General features: G+C 39.6%; 1 protein-coding gene across 1 annotated transcript in view; it reads left to right on the top strand.

Annotated features, from left to right (window-relative positions):
- Nucleotides 1–22,535, top strand: part of pcxa (pyruvate carboxylase a) — a 165,740-nt gene that overhangs the window by 51,553 nt on the left and 91,652 nt on the right. The window contains 1 exon segment of the mRNA XM_046868027.1: nt 14,609–14,771. Within this exon segment, the coding sequence (XP_046723983.1) occupies nt 14,609–14,771 (163 nt within the window).

Genomic DNA, 22,535 nt, shown 5'->3' with positions numbered 1-22,535 from the left:
TTATGAATCAGTTATATTTTCACTGACATTTACCTTCTATTTCTGGTCTTTATTTAAAAATCTGTTTCACTGGAGATACTGTTTGTTGTAAGGAACTGATACTATTACACTGCGATTAGCCAAAAATTATTTGCATGACAATGCCATGTGATCAAATCCTACTCCATGAAGATATAGTTTGCATGGTTTGGGTGTGTGTGTGTGTGTGTGTAAGATCTTGAGTGGTTTGCAATAGAGCTCTGACTTCAACCCTCAGAACAACTGAGATAAATATGAAGACTGACTTCATCCCAGACCTTTTACATAATACCTGACTTCACTACTGCATATGTGGCTGGATGAGCACACATCTTTAGAACCACTCTAATATTGAGTGGATCATCCTCCCAGAGAAGTGAAGGTTATTATAAAAACAAATGGAGACTACATGTGGAATATGATGGTCAAAAAGAACATAGAAATCTTATGGATAGGTGTCCACAAACTTTTGCTAATTTTCCCCACCCCCCATTTTCCAGTCCAGTTTTCAAAACTATATATCTATATCTTGGTCAATATACTGTAGAATAGTATTCGTTATATGAAGGATTGCTCTAGTGTGGGATTTTTTTGTTGTTTTTTGGGGGTATTTTTTTTTTTAGGGGGGGATGGACAATTAGTGAAGACAACCTGAACCTGTATATTGTTGCATATCTAAGTGAGTTCCTGTTGTATTGAAAAAAAGGTGTACGTTTCAGCTCCAGCCAGAAACTAATTTATTAATCAATACTTTCTGATTTAAAATTGTAGCCATGCTGAGCTAAACACCGAACTGTACACACTTATGCCCAAACATTCAAACGTAACCAGACACTCAAAGCAAATATCAGCTATTTGATATGCTCAAACACTGAATAATGCCTTTAATTGCAAATTATTATATTAATAATCCAGTTTAGAAAAGTCATTCTCTGCATTCACCTGGAGCGAGTCGTACAAGCAGCGGTTGATCACAAAAAAGTAAAATGGGCCAATTTTTTATTAAAAGCATCTGAAATGGAAAAGAAAATAGTTTACAAGTGGTCCAAACCATCATTCCTAGTGCAATTTTTCCCTGAAGTTGCTTTCTGTGCAAAATGTCCTGCCTCAATTTTTTACTTTTATTTCATCCAAGGCTCGACAGAACTGTGGGAACACATGATTGAACACCGATAGTTAATTGCTGGTACTGTTGGCAAAATCCATACCGATAGTTTTTCCTGGTCGCATCTGCTCTGGAGCAGCTAAAGTGGTCTGTTATACAGTATGAGAGCTGGAGGGGAATCATTGAGCCCACTTGCTGTCGGTTTTGACACGTGAGACTATGCGCTGTACCTCGTTTATGTTTTGTTTATAGTGCATTAACTGAAGTAAACAGTTGAAAAGAAAATAGATTTTAAAATGTTTTAGTAAATGTTAACACATTCTAAAGCATTTATACAGTGTAACAGTAAAGTTTTGCAAAATTACACGTTATATTCGCAATAGTCAGTTACGTTCCATATGAGAACCCGCGATGTTGCCGATGTACGATCTGCGATGTATCGAGGTGTGTGTGTGTGTGTGTGTGTACGTACATATGTATATTTAATTATATTATCTCCAGTGTTACCAAACTCGGACCACCTCCTTTTCATTAAAAGTATTAGACATCCCTTGTCCAGAGCTACTTACGTTTATCTCACTTATTCAGTTAACCAGTTGAGAGATAAGGGTCGGGCCCAGCGTTGGTAGCCTGGTGTTGCTGGGATTTGAACGCACAACGTTCCGGAAAGAAGTCTGACGTCTTAGAGGTTGACTGAATATTCGACACCAATAGTTGATTGCTGGCAAAAAATAACAAATATCCATTTGTTTTTCCGGTTTGCGTCCGTTGCTGGAGCGTCTGAGAAGGTCCGCTGTCATTATGAGAGCGCCCTCTAAAGGCGAATATTCACGCATAAGGCTTATTTTATTTACCACATTTTCACAATTTAGTACTGTTTATTTTTTTATTATTTTTGTAATCCAATTGAGAACTATTTTAAATTTTGTTGTTTTTCTTTTTCTTTATCCAGTGTATATATATTTTTTCTATTTTATTTGATTAATTGCTTATCCACTATAGGTACACTTCTAAACACAATCCAAATCAATGCTGTTCAGATGTTTTAAAATCTGTTGCTTCGTAACAAATCATATAAGACAATTACATTTTTGTTCCAGTGAATGGGAAAAAAAACGGAATGCCTTTCCAGAGGGGAAAAAAATGCTTTTAATAGGATCCATTTAAAAACCAGCATCTCAAAAAGAAAATGTTTTTCTTTTCAAAACGCTGTATGAATTTTACCAGTCCATTTAAACACTGTTTATCTAAGAACAAAACAAAAGAGGCAAACAAAATTGGTTAATATTCCTAATTCATTAAATCTTCAATTTGTTTGTTCATTGTGCATAATCGGTGAAGATGAAAACATGTGGCTTTGCTAACAGGCATTGACTAGGTGGGTTTAAAAATCTCCTTATTCTATGCCTGGTGTGGAACAGCAGAGATTAGCGTGTAACCTGGAAAAATATTGGTTTGGTGAAGGAAAAAAAATACATAAAGTGGAACTGGCAACAGTGTCATAATTTCTAGGGGAGCTTGTAATAGTGCAAGAAGGGCTTTTTGCTTTTGACATACAAACTGTTAGCACACATTTGATAGAATGTCTTTGTATGCGGTAGCATAAAAATTACCATTTACTTCAACTGACAGACCCAAACCTGTTCCAGCATGAAAATATCACAGTACACAAACCAGCTCCCTAAATACATTGGTTGGAATAGAGAATCTTGAGTGGCCTGCTGTAGAGCTCTGACCTCAACCCTATTGCACACATTTGGAATGAATTGAAATGCTGACTGCAACCCAGGACTCCTCTTCTCACCTACATCAGTACCTGACTTGATTAACACCTTTTACGGTTGAATGAGCACAGATCTCCTCAAATACACTCCAGAATCTAGTGGAACACCTTCTTAGACGAGTGGAGGTGGTTATACCAGCAAATGAAAACTAAATGTGGAATGGGATGTTCAAAAAGCACAAACGTTTGTACAGTACATGGCAAACAATGGATTGTTTAGCTAAATTATTGAAAGTGGTATAAAAAAAGGCAAATAGTATTTTAATTAATTTTTTTTATTGTAAAATGATATGGTACCAAACATTCCTAGAGTTGTAACAATGTAATTAGCATAAAAGTAGCCCACTAAAAAGAAAGTGCTGTCTGCCCTCCTCCACATACAAGAGCACATTGATGCCAATGATTAGCTAAAGACTATTTGATTGACAGGGGTTTACGAGAGTATTCCTTCCTCCCACATGATCGCATAAACAATTTTGCTCTGTTGACTCTCTCTCTCCAAGGTTTACTGTCTCAATCTTGGGATTAAAATTTCTTCGACCATAGACATAAATGTAAAAAGGTAAAAAAAAAAGCAGCACTTTACCTCAAAAAATGATTGTTGCGAATTATATTCACATTATAATGAATAGTTGCAAATGTAAAAAAAAAAGAATGAAATAGCCATAGTATATATTTTTTTTTTATACATGGTATAAAATGTTTCTAGACTAGTTTTGTAACATGCCAACAGATGGCAGCACAAGGCTGCACGCATAGTCACAGGGAGCACAGAACTTCATAAGTCATTGTGCAGGCAGGAGCTATGCACAGCTATATGTTAAGACTCGGGAGCAATTGTGCTGAAATCAGGGTGTTGCACAGTTAAACACAAATTGAATAGCCTATAGGACGAGCGGATTTTCTGTCAGGCTGATTTGCAGGCTGTAAATTTGTCTTTTTGTGGGCAGCAGAAGATGAATTTCAGTCGTGTTTAACCTGCGGTGCCACTAATGCAATCCCCCCCGACTGTGTAATTCATTCAGGGAGTATTTTGCATGTCTCCATCCCTCACCCGGTCATCTATCTCTGCATAATCTTTTAGAGTGGGGTAGATTTTTTTTTTTTTTATGGAAGTCTGATCTACTGCTAGAGTTTTTTTGGAAATGGTGTTTTCTTTTTGCTTATTCCCCATAGTCTTCTCACATGCAGTAATTTATTTTTCGCTCTCTACTTTTCCCCTTCCATGCCATCTGCATTTGTGTTTGTTTTCTGTCCTGGTTCGTGGGTGGGCTCTCTCGGGTGCCCTTGGTAATGGGGTAGTAATTACTCAGAGTTGCCTCTAAATTGCAGGCGCTCGTTTATACCGGGGGCCGCTTGTTGTCAGGGAAAGATTAGACGAGGACATTAAGATGAGAGACGGATATGAAGGTGGGAGACTGAGAGCAAGACTAAGAAAGATGAATGAGACAGATGGCTGGATGCTCTTCCAGTCTTGCGGGGCACCCAGTGAGGCATTAGCACGTCCAACCCGTTTACGTTCGAACATTGATGCATTTTTTTTTTTTGAGCTGGAGCCCAGAAATTTTGGAATCGGTAGATTTTGGATAGAGTTTGATAAAGAATGAAAATCCTGGTGAAGGAGATACAGGGTGGGCGGGTAAGTAAGTAAGGAACACATTTAAAGTGAAGGTCAGGCTGCCGATAAGGAAGATTTATAAGAGTTTTTTTTATCTGTACTGCCTGTTGTGCTGGGGTTAATCCTTCACTGTCCATCTGTGTAACAGCTGCAGGCCGCTATTCTCTTGTCATCTGATCTAATCGAGCTCTGCTTACATTACCTGTGTGTAGACTTGAAGAAAAATGAACAGAATGAACTTGCCCCTAACCAGAGTCCATGCAGTTGAATTTTTGGAATAACATCCAGTTGGCGCGAGTCTGTGCCCGCTGTAGTCCTCGGAGGATTTTACACTGGCGGTTTTGTCTGAAAGAATGATTGATTTGAATTGAAAAGCTGTCATGTGAATTGAGAACATGTACCAAACCCGAGACTTCATGAGAAGTGGTAAGACTCTATGTTTAGGACTAGAGTTTGACTGATTCTGAAAGCTAGGTTGGATCGTACTTGCCGAGAACCACCAACCAATCGATATTAAAAAAATTTATTAATCAAACAAAATGGAAAAAACAAACCCTCCATGTACAATTGTGCTAACATTTATTATTATTATTATTATTATTATTTATTATTTATTATAAAAAAAAACAGTACTAAATCAGGATCATGTTCTAAATGAAATAAGTCTCACTTGTAAAAACAAACAGCACGTCTCGTAATGACAGCAGACTTTCTTAGCCGCTCCAGCAAAGGACGAAACCCGGAAAAACTATCGGTATTTCATTTTGCACTTTTGGTCGACCTTTAACAAAGACATCCGACTTCTCTTTGCAAGGTTGTGAGTTTAAATCCCAGCCACACCAAGCTGCCAATGCTGAGCCCTTGAGCAAGGCCCTTAACCCTCACATGTTCCGTTGTGTAAATGATATAATTGTAAGTTGTTCTGGATACGGGCAGCTGCCAAATACCATAAACGAACATTGAATAAAATTAACATGACCTGTAGGAGGCGGTCTAAAGTTCAGTCACAAAAAAAAAAACCCTATTGTGATTCCCCATAAATGCTGGTGCAAGTCATAGTTAAACGTGCACTTGTACACCAAGTACAAGTACACCATTCTTTACGTGTTGTTTATTATCCTATATTGTACTGTATTCTCTATTCCTCATGACAGTAGATGACCACAAATGCACCAGTGGTTTGATATAATTAAATAATAAATCCAGTCCAATGCTGCAGTAGAATCGTAGAAGAACGTGCCCATAGTAAATACCAATTCGCGTTTGACTCGATGTCCAATGTGTTGTATATTTTGTTTAGGTGCCAGACTGCTGATTTTGTCCTTTCACTGGATGTTTTTTGTTTTTCTCAGCAAAGAATTTCTCGAAGAAAGACTTGCACAAAGTTGGCAAAATTTAGCAGAAACCTGGTCATAAGTATGGTCCATGCATTTTGACCATCACCTTCCACATTAAGTCCCAATTTGTGCTTATTCCCTTCACTCTTCTGGAAAGATATTCTCTACATTTTTTGGACATTTTGTGTTTATTCATACACAAGGGTGTTAGTAAAGTCATGTACTGATGGAGGTGAGAAGGCCTAGGGTGTAGTCAGCATTCATATTCATCCCAAAGGGGTTCAATAGGGTTGAAGTCAGAGCTCTATAGCAGGAGATCTTCCACTCCAAACCATGCAAAGCATATCTGCATGGAGTTTGCTTTTTGCGCAGGGGCATCGTCATGCCGCAACAGGTTTGGGTCTCCTAGTTCAAATGAAGGGAAAAATTTCATGCTACTGCATCCAAAGACAACCGGTACAACTGTGTGCCATATATGGCTTGCAAAGGCAGGCGTGCCAATTCTTTTGTCCATATAGTGTATGAAAATAGCTGAACTAAAACTCCCGAACCCGATGATCACATGCGTTGAGTTGCTGACACCTGATTGCATGATTGGATAATTACATGAGGGAGCAGGAGCACTATAGGCTCTATAGTGAGAGCATTGACATTATCTTTTTTGCTATTTTACTGCCATTTTGGCCACTTTATCCAGTTCTCTCCTCGCTTAGGAGTTGCCATTTCCTATGCGCTTGGCCCTTGCTAAGTATACACATACTCTGGGGTCTCGTTTGACACAGCTGCCATTTGTCAGCAGATCAGCTTCAGTGATCAGTAAATAACAGCGAGAGACACTGCTGTTTAAACAAACCCGGTCATCCGCTACACGCTCACGGCTAAAGATTAGACACATGTGCCGAATAGAGCGACGGCCCAGGGAGGCAGAAGTGCAGTCAGCTGTCTCCTGCTGAGCGTGCTACCCTGTCAGACATCTTTAAAAACCGACTCAAACACGGCCAGTGGGGACCTGACTAGTCTAGACTAGTTGTACCGAGCTCATCTGTCTTTCTTTAGTTTTTTCATTTGCATTTTGTGCTGGTACGTATTTCGAGACCGATGCTAGTTTTTCATCGTTGCCGCGCATGCCTCTGTCTGCTAATTAAAGCTGAATAAAAAATCAGAGCGAATACATTAGGACAGCGGCTTCTTTGGAACCCTCCACCTCGAGTCAGGAGCACCGCTGCTCCTGCACAGCTCTCGCACACACCATTGAGATTCCGCAGCGTCTTTTGTTTTGCTGTTGCCTCCCAGCCCCTCCTTTTGTTTTTTCGCAACCTCATTCAATTCCTTCTCGGTCTTCTAAGTTTGTTCTTGCAGCCTAACTTCAGAAATGATCTGGAAAGAAAAAACACTAAGGGACAGTAAGTGAGGTGTGTGTGTGTGTGTGTGTGTGTGTGTGTGTGTGTGTGTGTGTGTCTCCAAAAAGTGTGATTTGCATACACAGCAAGTGAAAGTATGTCTAACCAGAAGCACAGCTGCATAAATTAACACCTACACGAGACTGCTGTGCAGAAGGTACAGAGACACGCCGATCTATTTTCCCTGGAGACGGCCTTGTAATATTTTTTCTTTGTCTTTTGCTAATAGCTCTGCATGTACATCTACAGCAACCCAGCATGTGGAGATCCTCCTACAGATAGATTTTTTTTTTTTTTAAACACCGTATTACATGTCACTTATTTCCATATATCTTCTGCACAAAAGCACCTGAGAGTAGAAAGTCAACAAATACGGCGTGTACATACGCCGCTGCATCAGTCACTGTAACCTGCCAGGTTTTTCATTTATTTTGCACGACGGCTTGGATCCAGTGCTACAGCCCTTATCTTAATTAGAGAGCTACAGAGGGATGGGGACAGCGCTAATACCACGGTTATCCGCGGGAACCAAAATTGAAAATATTCCCGCGGTGACTGCGGTAATGGGGATCTGCTTTGCCGTGTCCCCATGGGAATGATGATAAAATGGATTTTAACATGGCAGTAATGAAAGGACTCATGTTTAACAAATAAAAATCAATATCTGCGAAGCGCAAGAATTGGCGCCACGCAGAGATTTTTTTTTCCCCCCCTGTGCTGTGCAGAGAAACGGGTTTAAAAAATAAAATAATTTTACTACTGTACTACTTTAATTCAATTCAGAAAACTCTCATACGGTGATGATAGGAGACCTTACGGCACGCTTCCCTTTGCTTAATCGTCAGGAATGCGACGGTGTGATTTTTCTTTGGATTTGGAAAAATTCCCCTTGTAATGAAGTGTGACACGGCCATTCGAGACAATTTGCGTCGTCGTGAAAGTCTTGTGGGTGCCAATAGAACGCGTTTGGTATTTAGATTGGATCATTAAAAAGTGAAGAGATTTCACGTTAGGAGTTGTTTTGCCGTGTAGGTTTTTTGCAGCAATGAAATTAAACATTTTTTTACCCCCCTTTAAACATTCCTTGACATAATCCAGTGCATTGGATGCAGAGCTCCATGATACAATACAATACATGTGACAGTGTGACTTTTCTGTACACAATTTAACATTCTCACTTTTACATTCTACACTTTTCTGTTATGTACAGCTACACTAAGTCATGTTTTAGTCATAGTTTGTCGTAAAAAAAAGAGAGAGAAAAGTTTTGCGTATGCCAGTGATTTATTGCACAAAATGCAGAATTGCATGTAAACACTAGCATTTGGCAACCTGGAGCTGCATACTCTTTTAAATTGCCACCTGGAATTGCAGTAATTTACATCATCTTAAAGGCTGTACATGACTGATTTTATTTATTTATTTTTTTGTAGTGTTTATTTTTAGTTGCATAACACACTTTTTGTAATTTTAGATTTACATTCACATTGATGCCCTCACCCACAGTGACTTACATCTTAGCAGCTGAGGGTTGAGGGCCTTTCTCAAGGGCCCAGCAATGGCAGCTTGATAGTGCTGGAATTTGAACTCACAACCTTCTGATCCAAGGCCCAATCCCTTAACCACTGAGCTACCACCTCCCCAAGTGTATGTGTGCATCATCTAAAGAAAGCGCCCATGAATCAGGAATTTTGTCTAGTTTTCTTTGCTGGAGCAGATCCTGATGTGGTATTCTGTTGTTTGTACCGATTTTTATTTCCGTTTGACAGTGGCAAGCCGTGCATTTCACACCTAGGCCTCCAGTGTGGTCCTACATGAGTCAATCCACTTCTTAATTACCATCATTGTCACCACGGCTATAGAAACCATCAATATTATAGAGAAACGCAGTATAACAGAGCACTGCATCACAGACAGGAATCTTATACAAAAAGAATGAATGCCTTTACTAAAGCAAGAAACCCAATGAAGACAATTCAACAAGTCTCCTTTCACTGTAGTCACAGCTGTGCTACTCGCATACATGTATTGCAAAAGCTTCAATATTCACCTCATTAAATGACCCTGGGGTTTCCAGTGCATTTTGTGTAGTTATTCCCGTGCAGATTCTACAGCAAAGAAAAACGCAATGGGACATGAAAAGCTGTTTTGTAAATAAGTGTATCTGCAACTAAATCGATTTGTTCTCCTTTGTTAGTCATTGTGGAGTGAATGTTTGCAAACTCTGACCATCCAATTGAAGGGCGGGAAAATGCCGACGTGATTCCGTGACTGCTAGTGAGCCTCGGAGTGGCCAGCTTGAAATCTGGTTGGTTAGAGCAACAGCATTCCAGCAACATCGATTTTGAAGCTACAGGGCACCTTGTTCCTTCATTGTGAAAGGCTTATGCCAGTTCCCTTTGTCCCCGACAATAAGTGAAATGATGACCGAAATCTGATTGGATAGAAACCTAAAATTAGTCTGTTGCATTGCTACTTAAAGCAGCACATCTGAAGGAAATGCTATGAAGTGAAGAGACTATTGAGAATAATTTAATACATATTAATGGACAAAAATATAATGTATGCTGGCCTTAATGGCCTCTCACTGCAGTTTGACATTTGAATGCTTTTCTGCTCATCATGGTTGTTAAGAGTTACTGTAGCCATGCTGTTTGCACCTCTTTTACAAAAATGGCATTTCCACTTGTGGAACTGGTTGTGTGTGTGTGTGTGTGTGTGTGTGTGTGTGTGTGTGTGTGTGTGTGTGTGTGTGTGTGTGTGTGTGTGTGTGTGTGTGTGTGTGAGCGAGAATCTCAGGGGTTTGTGAGAACACCCCTCCCCCAAATACAGTTCTGTTTGAGATCAATTAAAAACTGAAACACTTGACCTTTAACTGCATGAATGGCTGCGCTGCTAGGTGATTGGCTGACTGGATAATTGCATTAATGTGAGCTACAAATCGCTGTTTATAATGCGTTTTAAATAGAAAACGAGAGTCGGAAACGGACGTGCAAATGTATGCAAGTGTGAATGATGTCACCTGAGTCACACCGACATCAAATATTCTCTAGAGACTTCACAAGCACAGCATAGTTAAGAATTAATGATGTGAAATGTTTGTTTCCACAGTCCCTTTGGAGTGTGTGTATGTTCGTGTTTGCGTGTGTGAATTTCAGAAGATTGTTAAATCTATCTAACAGAAGCAGTGCTTGGTAACTTGATTTATTGATCAACTGTGAAAGCAAGAACGACTCTGTCACTTCTTCCTGCTGTCATATCTGTTTAAGATACTCTATTTCCTGTCTCTCGCTTTCTTTAACCTGCCAGGCATGAAAACACACACACACACACACACACACACACACACACACACACACACACACACACATCCTTGTAGTTATTCATTTAGTCGAGAAGGAAGGCTGATGGAGTATGCTGCTGTTGTTAAATTTTGCCTTGCAGCTGTTTGAACACAGAAGAAAGACGATAAGAACTGTCTTGTGAGAACTGTATGTAATCAGACCATAAACAGCCCGAGGCACTTTCGCGTCCTTCCTCGAGCGGTTTGCTAATAGAATTATTGCTTTCGCATTCTAAAGGAGTGGGAGTAAGGTGAACTCGGACAAAAGGGGACGAGAGTCGCAATATTTGACTCCTTCAATGTGTTTCATCATCCATCTGATATGTCAGAACAGCACATGTGGGCTTTGTCAATTCCCCCCGAGATGGCAATCAAAAAACCTTAGACATCACATTGGCAAGCGACGTGACCAACCATGAAGCTTGCTTTGTTCCAAAACAGTTGATACATGATTTTATAAAGCGAATATTTGACAATGTTTTTCTTCCCAAACTTCCTCATAAATACATGGTATGCAATACATTTCGTATTACTCTTCTCCTTTAATCTTCATTGTGTAATCATCTCTACATTATATACACAAGTATAGTCACACCGTTGTACTTGACCCAGGAGACCCAAACCTGTTCCAGCATCATAGTGCCCCCTGTACACACATCCAGCTCCATGAAGATAGTTTGCATGGGTCAAGAGTCAAGTCAGTCAAAATGCTTTTGTCATTCAATCATATATAGCTGATGCAGTGCACAGAGAAATGAGAGAACTTTCCTCCAGAACCCTGGTGATACTTAAAAAACATAAATCTACATAACAGAAAAGACAGAGCATAAAGTGCATCGTGTGGAAACAGTGCAATGACAGCACAAGACAGTGTAGGCCAAATACACAAGACACAAAATATCCCCGGCAGTAAACTTTACTATATATTATACAGTAGTGTGCAGAGAGAACCGAGTACAGGAGTTTACGTGTAAGTAAACAAAAGGATTGTGTAAAACAGCAATATAAGCAGTCAAAAGGAATGTGCAAAAACAGCTTATAAACAGTTTGGGTTGGAATGGTTGTAGAGGATCTTGAGCGACCTGCTTATAGATCTCTGATCTTAAACCCATTGAGCACTTTTGGGATGAACTGGAACTCTGATCATGCTGTACCCCAGGTCTGTTCACCTCACCTACATCAGTACCTGTCTTTACCAACACCCTTGTGACTGAATCTCCACAAGCATACTCCAAAATCTAGAACATCTTCCTTCCTGCCACGCTGTCTTTGCTTAGTCACATGCCAGGTGATGCGTGAGGTTGACTGATACGTCGAATTTAAATGTTTTGAGAAACTGTTCCACATGGACCAATTTATAACAATTACAACTCCCCAATTTCGACACCTAATGCTGTTCCTTTCCTAGCCAATATGTTGAATTGCTCTGGATGAAACTAGTGATCTCTGCTTAATAAATCCACATTGACACTCTGGGGAGCTTTTTAACCAGCGAGATAACAGGTTGTGTTGTGGAAGCTCACCCAATTGCGCAAGAGACTGATTCAATTTATTGAATTGAGATCAGCTCCTGGCCTAGATAAGGAGATGTCGTTGTTATCGGCGTGTGATTTTGAGCCATTTTTAATCGCACTAGTTAAATAGTCAATCTATTTGATTCTCTGGATATTTGTTTATTTTTGGTTTGTCTTTGTTTGTGGACCTGTCTGTCTTGCTCGTCTCTCCCCGGTCCCTCGGTTCCTTTGCCAGGTAAAGGAGCTGTAGAGTGAGAGAGTGGGGCTGTCAGACTTGTATAATAGGAAGCCACCGGAGCATGACGGCATTCCTTTCCTGTAGCACTCGCAATGCTGGAGTGAATGTCACCAGGCTTTCAGATCTTTTTTTTTGTTAGAATTAAAGGACGTTTGCATGGCGCAGGATTTATAGGCACGGCATTAGATTGAACGTAATTCGTGATCTTTCCTTTGTAGACCTGCGTGGGATGTATGCCGTACTGTCTCTCGCCTGTCAATCACCACCCAGGCCAATTGTAGGCATCGAAGAACTGTAAGATGGCGGATACTTGAACAAAACATGTGTTAGCCTTTACCCTTCCCAGCTGGTAGCTGTTGTGTGATAGCTGAGAGCAGACTAATAGATAGGAATTGGCAAGTGACCAACTTGAGTACAAAAAAGACAATCCTAGTTCAAGATGCCTTCAAAATGATTTCTGACAACCTTTAAACGTGCGTAATGATTTCCGTCATCACACAGATGTCTCTTCGCAACTCTTTTTGTCCGCTTGTACACCAATAGTATCCCGAGACTGTTTAATTAATTCCGTCAATCATGAAATGATGGATCCTCTGGCAGAGTTGGCGCTATGGCCTGTGTTTTCCATATTGCGTTTGCTCGGATCTCATTAGAAGGCGAAAGGACGTCAATCATACGAACGAGAATGCCATTCCGAGCTGATTAAATTGGTTATTACAGTGCAGTGACGCTACAGCTGGTATTAAGCCACAATCTAAATTTACATATGGCACTCGATCATGTTTGTAATGTACTATAAATAAATGCGTCAATATTGAGATCGTTTCACAAATCGTTCCAGTTTGGACATTGATCTTTGGAAGCTCTGTGTTCATGTACCAGATTCTAAAATATTTTCTTAGAGACTGTACATTTTACCCAACCGAGTCAAAATAATCTGCATACTAGGGATGTCCTTCTCTGTAACCGAGGCCGAAACGATTCACATCTCAAAGCATAGCCAACGATACGATACGTACGAACACCTACTGATGCGATGCGGTACGATTCACTCCTATTACGATGCAGCGCGATTTGATTCAACACCAAGCGAATCAATGCAATATGATTCTCTGCAATTCAATGTTACAGATAGTTCACTTTTGCCTCTTTGGTTCAGGCAGACAGCAAATTATACATTAACGCAGGGGCTGAGAGAACACGCTTAGGAAACAGTTTAGTGAAGAGAAATCATTCCACATATAAAATATTGGTTACTTTCTAAATAATGAAAGATATATCAGTTTTTAAAAATCAGGGCAGCCTATTGCCGAGTTGTATTTTTTTTGGCCATTTTCTTTTTTCCTCCCCTTCATCTCATAAATTCTTAGTTAATTAATAAGATGTGATACAGAAAATCGCTTAGATTAGATATTTATTGAAGAACGCAAGCCTCTCAATGACTGCACTTGTTAGCAGGTTTTGGTACCTGTGCCTACCTGTAGCCTAAATTACAGCTGGTTGAAGGATCACTAAAAATACAGTTACAAAATGTTATTCTCTCTCCAAAAGAAGCATTATATGAAATATATATATAAGGCCAGATTAAGAATGAATTAAAAGATTTTAAAGCCACACTAAGCTGACTGTTGGTTCAGAGTTCGGCTGTTTTATTTATTTTTATCCATTGTAAGTCGGAGACTAGCTGTATATGTAATTACCCTGCGTGTATTCGTGGCTTCTCGGCTTTGTTCTGCCGATCAGTTTTTCACCACTGCAGGTCGGACACCGACACGAGGAGCTCAAGAGATCAACACTTGGTTTATTTAACAGCGGGTGGTGAAATTCCTACATCAGCCACAGCAGAACAAACACTGCCTCACATCTCTCTCTTACTACGATTATCACCAGATCTTGGCTGTAGTACAAAACTTAATATACAAAATGTCACTTTCTACCTATAGATAAATAGTTTTTTACCGATGCAAAAAAACGATGCATCGTGATGCAAATGCCAACTTGTATCCGATGCACACTTTTTAAATTGATGCAGCAAATCGATAACTTGTGCGAATCAGTGAATCTTACAATCTCTTCTGCATTCAGATACAGATTTAAAACCATGGGTGACTGTGCCAAGGAAAACCTGAATCACCACAAGGAAGAAACCTTGAGAGGAACCAGACTCGATTAAGAAAACCCATTCTCTTAACAGTTGCACTGATAATAGTGACATTTACACTGCTGTCTCTCTTTGTGTCTCTTTGTTACAGTGTGGATTTGGTCCATGCTCAGCTGCATGTGTGTGAAGGCCGCAGCCTGCCCGAGCTGGGACTGAAGCAGGATAAAATCAAGATCAATGGCTGTGCCATCCAGTGCCGTGTGACCACCGAGGACCCTGCGCGAGGCTTCCAGCCCGACACAGGGAGGCTAGAGGTAGGCACGCAATACGTTACCCTCTCCAGTCATGTGCATTCCGGAGTGTGTGTTGTAAATAACATATAAGATGGGCATTGGATCAGAAAGATCTCTTTGGTGGTGATTTATTAATCAACTATTCATTATTAATATCCACTTTCTTATTTACACACACTGCCAAAGAGCGTTCCAAGAACAGGTCTAAATTCATCGCATCCAGATATCAACATACACGTTATTCCTGAAAAATATATATATAATAGACCTTCACGACGTTAGGTTCAACCTCCCTGAATATCTTTGGTGTAATAAGGAATACTGACCTCACACCAGGCCTCCTTATCTAACACCAGTTCCTGATCTCAATGATGCTCTGGTTCACCCTCCAAAATCCAGTGAAAAGCCCTGGAGTTATCTGAGGCAGACTAAATCTATAATGAGGTGTTCTGTACACATGAGTATGGATTTTCAGGTGTTCACATTAGGGCTGTTGCTATCGATTATTTTAATAATCGATTAATCGAAGAATCGGATAAAACATGCTTTTTTTTTAAATCAAAGAGCAATACTAAATAAGAGAGAAAAAACAAGTCTCTTAAATTGAACAAGTAATTTGTTTTGTAAATGTAAATTTGTATTGCTGAAATTGTATACAAGGATATCTGTGAATTACTAAACTCATTTAGTGCATTTAATTGCAATATTGCATCAAAATGCAAATCCAGCGCGTCCAAAAAAAGGTCCCTCCGCAGTGGCCATGCAGAGTTGGTTTTAGGAAAATATTTGTTTAATTAAAACTTATAATTATTCTCACTCTCGTATTTATTCATTAAATCTCGCACAGTAACGCAATGTGGTTTTCTTGTCCCTGGAAAAGCTGCTTAAAATTTTCCATGAACTAAATCCATGTATTTAGCCGACAGCTTTAAAAACGTGCTTCACTCCGTCTACACGGTCACTGCGGGGGGAGTTTTTGACCGCACTGCATAGTAATGAAAAATATAAAAAATTATTTAAAATTGCTTTCAAAAAGGTAACCCCACTGTACGGTGTTTACTTTGTTTTAGTACTTTGGTTTGAATCCCGTCCTTCACCAGTTTTTATTCTGCAGCTTCTTCTGTGTTTACCTGTCCAAGGCGCCCCAGAGATTAGCTGGTGGTGCGGCAGTAATAACGGTCCGTGAGAAACACAATGCTCCGTGTGTAGTTAAATGGACTAACACATTTTTGTAAACAAATTACTCGAGGAATCGTTTCAGTCTTAGTATAGTACACATGCTTTGGGATATATAGCATCTGTCTATATCTTACCTATGTTCCTTTGTGTTAAAAGGCAAACCGGGATCATGGGGTAAAGTCTAGAAGTCAAAGGCTATGTGTCCACTAATTTAGAAATAGTTTTTGTCTAAAATAGTTTTCATTTTCGTTCATACACAACGAAATGTCTAAGACTTGTCAACTCGCGTCGTCGTTTTCGAAAGCCTTCGTTTTTTTACAGTCCACACAAAAACAGCTTTTTCAGATTTACGGTCTTTGGAGAGAGGTTTTAAAAATCAATGTTTTTTCTGTGGACTGAAAACGGCATCTCTGTGTGGACGGAAGTCCAAAACGTAGAGAAAATGATGGTTTTCAAATAAAAACTTATTAGTGTGGACGTGGGCCTAAGAGTCTCTCCCTTGAGGAACCCTTGGGCTAGAACAGGAAAGAAGGACATTAAAATTAAACAAGCCTGGGAAGACAAATGGCAAAAAAAATAAAAATCAGAAATTCTATTTATTGTTTTAATTTTGGCAGCTGAGGTTGAAGAGGAGGGAAGGGACTATTGGTCAGTGGTGATGTGGGATTCTGTCAGTTGTTAGTAAAAGTGGAAGCTTGAAGACTACATTCTGGAGGCCATTTTGCTTTATCGTGTGGTTAAAAACATTCAAGCCTGCTAATTTCTTTTTTTTTTCTTTTTTTATTCACTTTTCATTCTTATTAATGACCAGTCTTTAGTTTGACTGTCATTTTGCTGTGTTTAGACCTACAATAATTAGGTTATAATGGACAAATAGCTAGAAAATGAGATCAATAATGACTAGGCAGGGGGCCAGTTTCACTAATTATAAAACCATGTGCTAGTTGTGCCAGCTTAATTGTACTGCCTTGCTTGGTACATTTGTGTCCTAATAATATTACCTTCAAAATGATCATTAACATAATGTAATAAAGTATGGTGAGCTGATCAGCTAGTCAAATGCATTAATACCGACACAAGTCTATAGATTCCCATGCAGGAAGCAGCTCGTTGTTAAAGCCATTAGAAAGTGTTTTGGATAACAGCTTCATGCCATGAGCTCTTCACAGCAAATCATTTCCAGAATGAAAGAACACCTCAGCACCACCCTTTTTTTTTCAAGGCATCTCAAGTTTCAACAGATGTTTGTGTCACCTGAGGGAAACGCTGGTCACTTTTTTGCTCTTTTAAACACAAGACGTTTGTCTTGTTATAGATACAAGCACTAAGTCCATTATATTACAAGCTTTCAAACTGTACCCTTACGTTCATCACACGTGCCTGTACTACGCCCCCAGGAGCAAGGACTTTTAGGGTTTGAGAGCATTCATTTCCAAAAGAAAAAAAATTGATGTTTAGAAGCAAAACCCTTCATCCTGTTTTAGACCATGGGATTTTTAAGAAAACCTTGACTGAAATTTTGTAACAGACTGTTTGGTGGCGATTCTCTCACAATAGACCAGTGTTAAAAGAAAATCACATTCTGCTTATGCGAACAATCAGGCTGTGTGAGCGGAGCTTCTGCAAGCCCCAGTGTAAATAAATTAGCATTGTTATGTCTTAAGATTTCATGGTTGTGACTGGGTAAAGCAAAACAACATAATGTCTAAATATTAACTCAAGCTTGAAATGATGACTATTTTTTTTGTCTGGTTTGCAACTCAATGTAAAGGTAGTCCTAGAGTTACGATGGTACAACTTATTTTTCGATCTTATGTTGATGGCTTTATGACAAAATTGTACAAATATTTAGTTTTGCCTGGGCAGGCAACTTAGTGTATATGCGGTACAGTACATTGGGACGCTTCAGGATGTACACGTCTCCCGTCTTGTGAGATGCCTCACCAGTGCCAGCCAGATTTCAGTTTTCTTGGGGTTAGAGCGCCTTATTTTCCTGGTGTTTTTGGTATTTCAAAGCCCAATTTTAGCTCTTTTCTCTCTCCATTTTATCAGCATTGCCGAACACTGATGCTATGTTCACAATAATCCAGAATAGTCTTTTTGTTAAAACAAAAAAGAGATCATGAGGTAAAATCTAGAAGTCTAAGGATGCATGGAAATGAAGCCGGATTAATTTGAAAACAGCGTTTTCATTCAAAAAGGTTCCGCATCCACATTTTCGTTTTTAATCATTTTCCAAAAGTTGCTCATTCGCACGCCTCATTTCCCCCTGGCGCTTATTTATTTTCTGGCTCTTTGAATTGGCACAGCAATGACTAAAGATGCGTCAGCGTTTTTAAAAACCTCTGTGGAAAAACCGTGAAAATCTATTTTGCAATTTTATTGAAGAGCGTTTTCAAAAAGACTAAAAAAAATACCGCTGTCTTAGTGTGGACGAAGGACAAAAACTGCGAGTAAAATATGCCTTTTCAAATGAAAACATATTAGTGTGGACATGGCCTAAAACAATCTGTTCTGATTAGTCTCTTCAGCTACAGGTTTGCTTCTTACCCTCCACTTGTGAACTGCCGCTTGTCCACGTCCCCGCTAATGCATGCGCATATATATATATATATATATATATATATATATATATATATATATATATATATACACACACACAGTACAGACCAAAAGTTTGGACACACCTTCTCATTTGAAGAGTTTTCTTTATTTTCATTGTAGATTCACACTGAAGGCATCAAAACTATGATTTAACACATGTGGAATTATATACATAACAAAAAAGTGTGAAACAACTGAAAATATGTCATATTGTAGGTTCTTCAAAGTAGCCACCTTTGGCTTAGATTACTGCTTTGCACACTCTTGGCATTCTCTTGATGCCTACTTTTCCTCCACTTTCGCGAGTTCTTCTGCGGCTGCACAGTGCGGATCGACATAACTGACGTTAAAATTTCTAATTTTTCCCCCCTTGTGCTCAAGATATCAGGGTTCGGCGACATAAAAAAAGTCGACATAACCGATAAAAAATGCTTAGAAAAAGCGAGAATTTGGCGGTTCCACTTCAAAAACGTCGACTTAATAGGGTTGTCGAGATAACCGAGGCGAGATAACCGGGTTCCACTGTATAATATATACACAGTTACAGACCAAAAGTTTACTTTACTTTTTTTATATATTTATATGTCTTGACGATATTTATATGTCTTGACGATATTTATATGTCTTGACGATTTTTGATGAAGTCGTTGTCGGACGATCTCCATAGTAAGTTAGGGACTACCTGTATCTAAGACATAACATGTTGGCCAGAAATGTTACATTTAGTTAATGTGAGCAAGTATTAGTTCTTATGGTTTGCCATGTGCAGTACTCTATTTTTTGCTGTTTGAGTTTCATATCCTTCCATAAATCTCCCAAGTCTGTTGTTTTCATGCGAGTGTCGTTGCAGCGCTACAATTTCGGACACTGACAGAACCTTGTCTTGACTGCCATTAGTCACAATTAAATTATACTGGCCGATGCATATCCTCATTTTTTTTTTCTTTTCTCGACAATGAGTCATTTCTTTTTTTCCCTCCTTTTTTCTTTTCTTTTACTTACCAGCAAAATTAGCCTGAAATTATACAGTGTAAACCCATAAGACACTCAGCCGTCATCACTGAAGGCAAATGTCAGCCTGTGATAACGAGGAAAAAGCAAGCTGTTATTACTCTAAGGGAATATCTATAAGCTCTATTGAAAAGGCTTCTGGAAAGAAGAAAAGATCTGGCAGATCAACACCGAAAATCTGATAAGTATATAAGGATCTCTAGCGCATGTAACAGAAGGCTGTCTGCAGCAGACATAAAAGCACAGCTGAAAGTCTCAACATGAGGAAGTGTCTGCTTCAACAGAGCATAAGAAACTTCAGGATGCAGAGCTGTTGTAGTTCGGAAACATGCACTTAGGCATCAAAACATGCTTGAGAGGCTTGTGTGGGCTGAAGACAATAAAGTCTGGACTGCTGCTGAATGCCCGGTTTTCCAGTGTGATGAACTGGAAATTGTTAACTGGATCGAGTTAAGAGTATGCAGAGTGAATAGGTGGCAAAAAGGTTAGAGTCCAATGCGTTGGAAGTGGTGTTCTGCCTCGGGGAGCTGTACAGTACTGAGGAGCAAATACAGTTTTCTTCAGCAGAATGCCGTCTCTCTGGGCAGCAGTATAGTAAACTAAAGCATACAGTCGAGCTCCACCAGAGCTATTCGAAGATGAAAGATGTTGAAAGCGGTGACGTGGCGTTTGCGATGACCAGTTGTTTAGCATGGTTCTCTGACTAGAAAAAAACTCCATCAAAAACAGGAATGCTGTTTTTCCTTCTAACATGAGGTTTAAGGTTGTTGGTTAAGGCATTTACAGCTTCTGAGCTATAAATTCAGCAGAGTACATTTTGGATTTGGTGATTTACGAGCTTAAAAATACAAGCAATTTCAAGGCTCAGTTTCAGTCTCGTTGTACATGTCAAGCTTTAAGGAAGTTGCAAATAATTTTTTTTTTTTTTTTTTACAGTATTACTATATTGTTGGAAAAACCCTGTTAAGGTGTAAAAGCTGTAGTTTTGTCTTTGATGCAGTCACACATTTAACTACAGTGAAACCCGGTTATGTCGATGTCCTAGGGGGTCGCCAAAAAGCATCGAGAGAACCGATGATCGAGATAAACGAAAATCAAAATGGCGGCAATATATTAACGTGCTTGAAATTTCTTTATGTACATGATGTACATACAGTACATGTTTATCTGTCAGGAATCCACCTGCCACACCCCTTGGCCCCTTTAGCGTGTCAGGTGCTTTCTCGGCCGCTTTCTCTGAAGCTCCCGGCTTCAATCGCCCACATATGGTGCTCGTTTAGCATCATCACCAGCTTCTATTTAAACTTCCACACTCTCACTGTCGATTATTGTTGGTATATGTTGGTTCACGACGGTCGTTGTTATCGCTCATGTGTATCCCGGTACGTGCCTCCCACTGGCATTCTCTCAACGGCTGCTCTTTTCTTCCCAAAGCGCACCGCGGATTCCCCCCGATCCTGCCGGTGTTCATTCTATGCTTTTGCTGCTCATCCCACGTTCCGCGCCGCCAAGCGCGGCTTTCGCCTCCCGTTTATCGCATAACATTTAACAACAAAAGGCATATGTGCACTAACAGCAGAGATTCACCAGTATACAATACAACACCTGTAGCAGCTGTAAGCCTTGATTTTTCCGCCACTTTCGCGAGTTCTTCTGCGGCTGCACCGGGTTAACCGACGTTAAATGGCAAATTTTTCCCCCCTTGTGCTCGAGATATTAGGGTTTGGCGACATAAAAGAATCGACATAACCGATAAAAAAATGCTAAGACAAAACGAGAATTTGGCGGTTTCACTTCAAAAACGTCGACTTAATAGGGTTGTTGAGATAACCGAGGTCGAGATAAGCGGGTTCCACTGTATATTAATAAATTGGATGGATGGATGGAAGAAGTCGCCCGATAGTGGAATTTACCGCAGGATGGATTGTACTTGCCGATAATTGATTAATCAACCGATAGTTTTGAAAAGATACTGGCTAAAAAACACCCAAACGTAACACACTGCATAAAATAAGACTGAACTTTATTACAAAATAAAACAATACTGAATTATATGGAAGTCCTAAGAGGTCATGCAATATAAAATTTTTATTATTTTTTTTTTTCCCCTCGTGATAACCACTCAATTTTCTCGTGATCTCGACATAAAGATTTTGGTTATGGTTATTATCCATGATGCTGCCTCTAGAACATGCTATTATGCCGAAATACACAGAAAAATCAAGTACTGATCATGAGGAAACATTGTTCATGTCGAGACCATGAGAGTTGTGATCACAAAAAAATTAAGCAAAAAATTTAATCCGTGGCATCTTAGGACTTTCGTTGAATCATGAAAATGTGCCAAATGTAATAAATATGAATAAATTAATATAATTATATACATAACAAATTATAATAAATAACTATAATATTCCACTCTCCCTGCAGCACGCGGTCTCGTGTGTAAAAGCAAACAGCACGTGGTGTCTGTGATCCACCTCCAGAGGCCGCTCTCGTTACGACAGCGGACCTTCTTGGCCGGTCCCGCATTAGACACCACCTGGAAAAACTATCAGTATGGATTTTTGCCAATAGCCAGTAGTACCAGCAATCAACTATGTGTTTTTTGCACACTACATAGACAAAGGTTTTGTGGCCTTTTGACTATGTGCTTTTAAACATCCCATTCCACATCTAGTGTCTTTTTTGCTATTATAATGTAATAAGCTCCACTCTTTGTGGAAGGTGTTCCACTAGATTTTGGAGTGTGCTTGTGGAGATTTTTGCTCTTTCAGACACAAGGGTGTTAAAGTCGGGTACTGATGTAGGTGAGGAGGCCTCAGGTGCAGTCAGGGATTCAATTAATTCCAAAGTTGTTTAATAGGGTTGAGGCCAGATCTCGATAACAGGCCAGTTAAGATCCACTCCTTCCCATTAATCTCATCTTTATGAAAGACACACTTGTAACACACTCACTGGTTCCGCACTGGAAGAAAGAGAGACCGGCAA

The sequence above is a fragment of the Silurus meridionalis genome, chromosome 15 (assembly GCF_014805685.1).
Source record: "Silurus meridionalis isolate SWU-2019-XX chromosome 15, ASM1480568v1, whole genome shotgun sequence".
In the NCBI taxonomy this organism is placed as follows: Eukaryota; Metazoa; Chordata; class Actinopteri; order Siluriformes; family Siluridae; genus Silurus; species Silurus meridionalis.
Note: the sequence above shows the minus strand (reverse complement) of the source record. Positions and strands in the feature narration are given on the sequence as shown.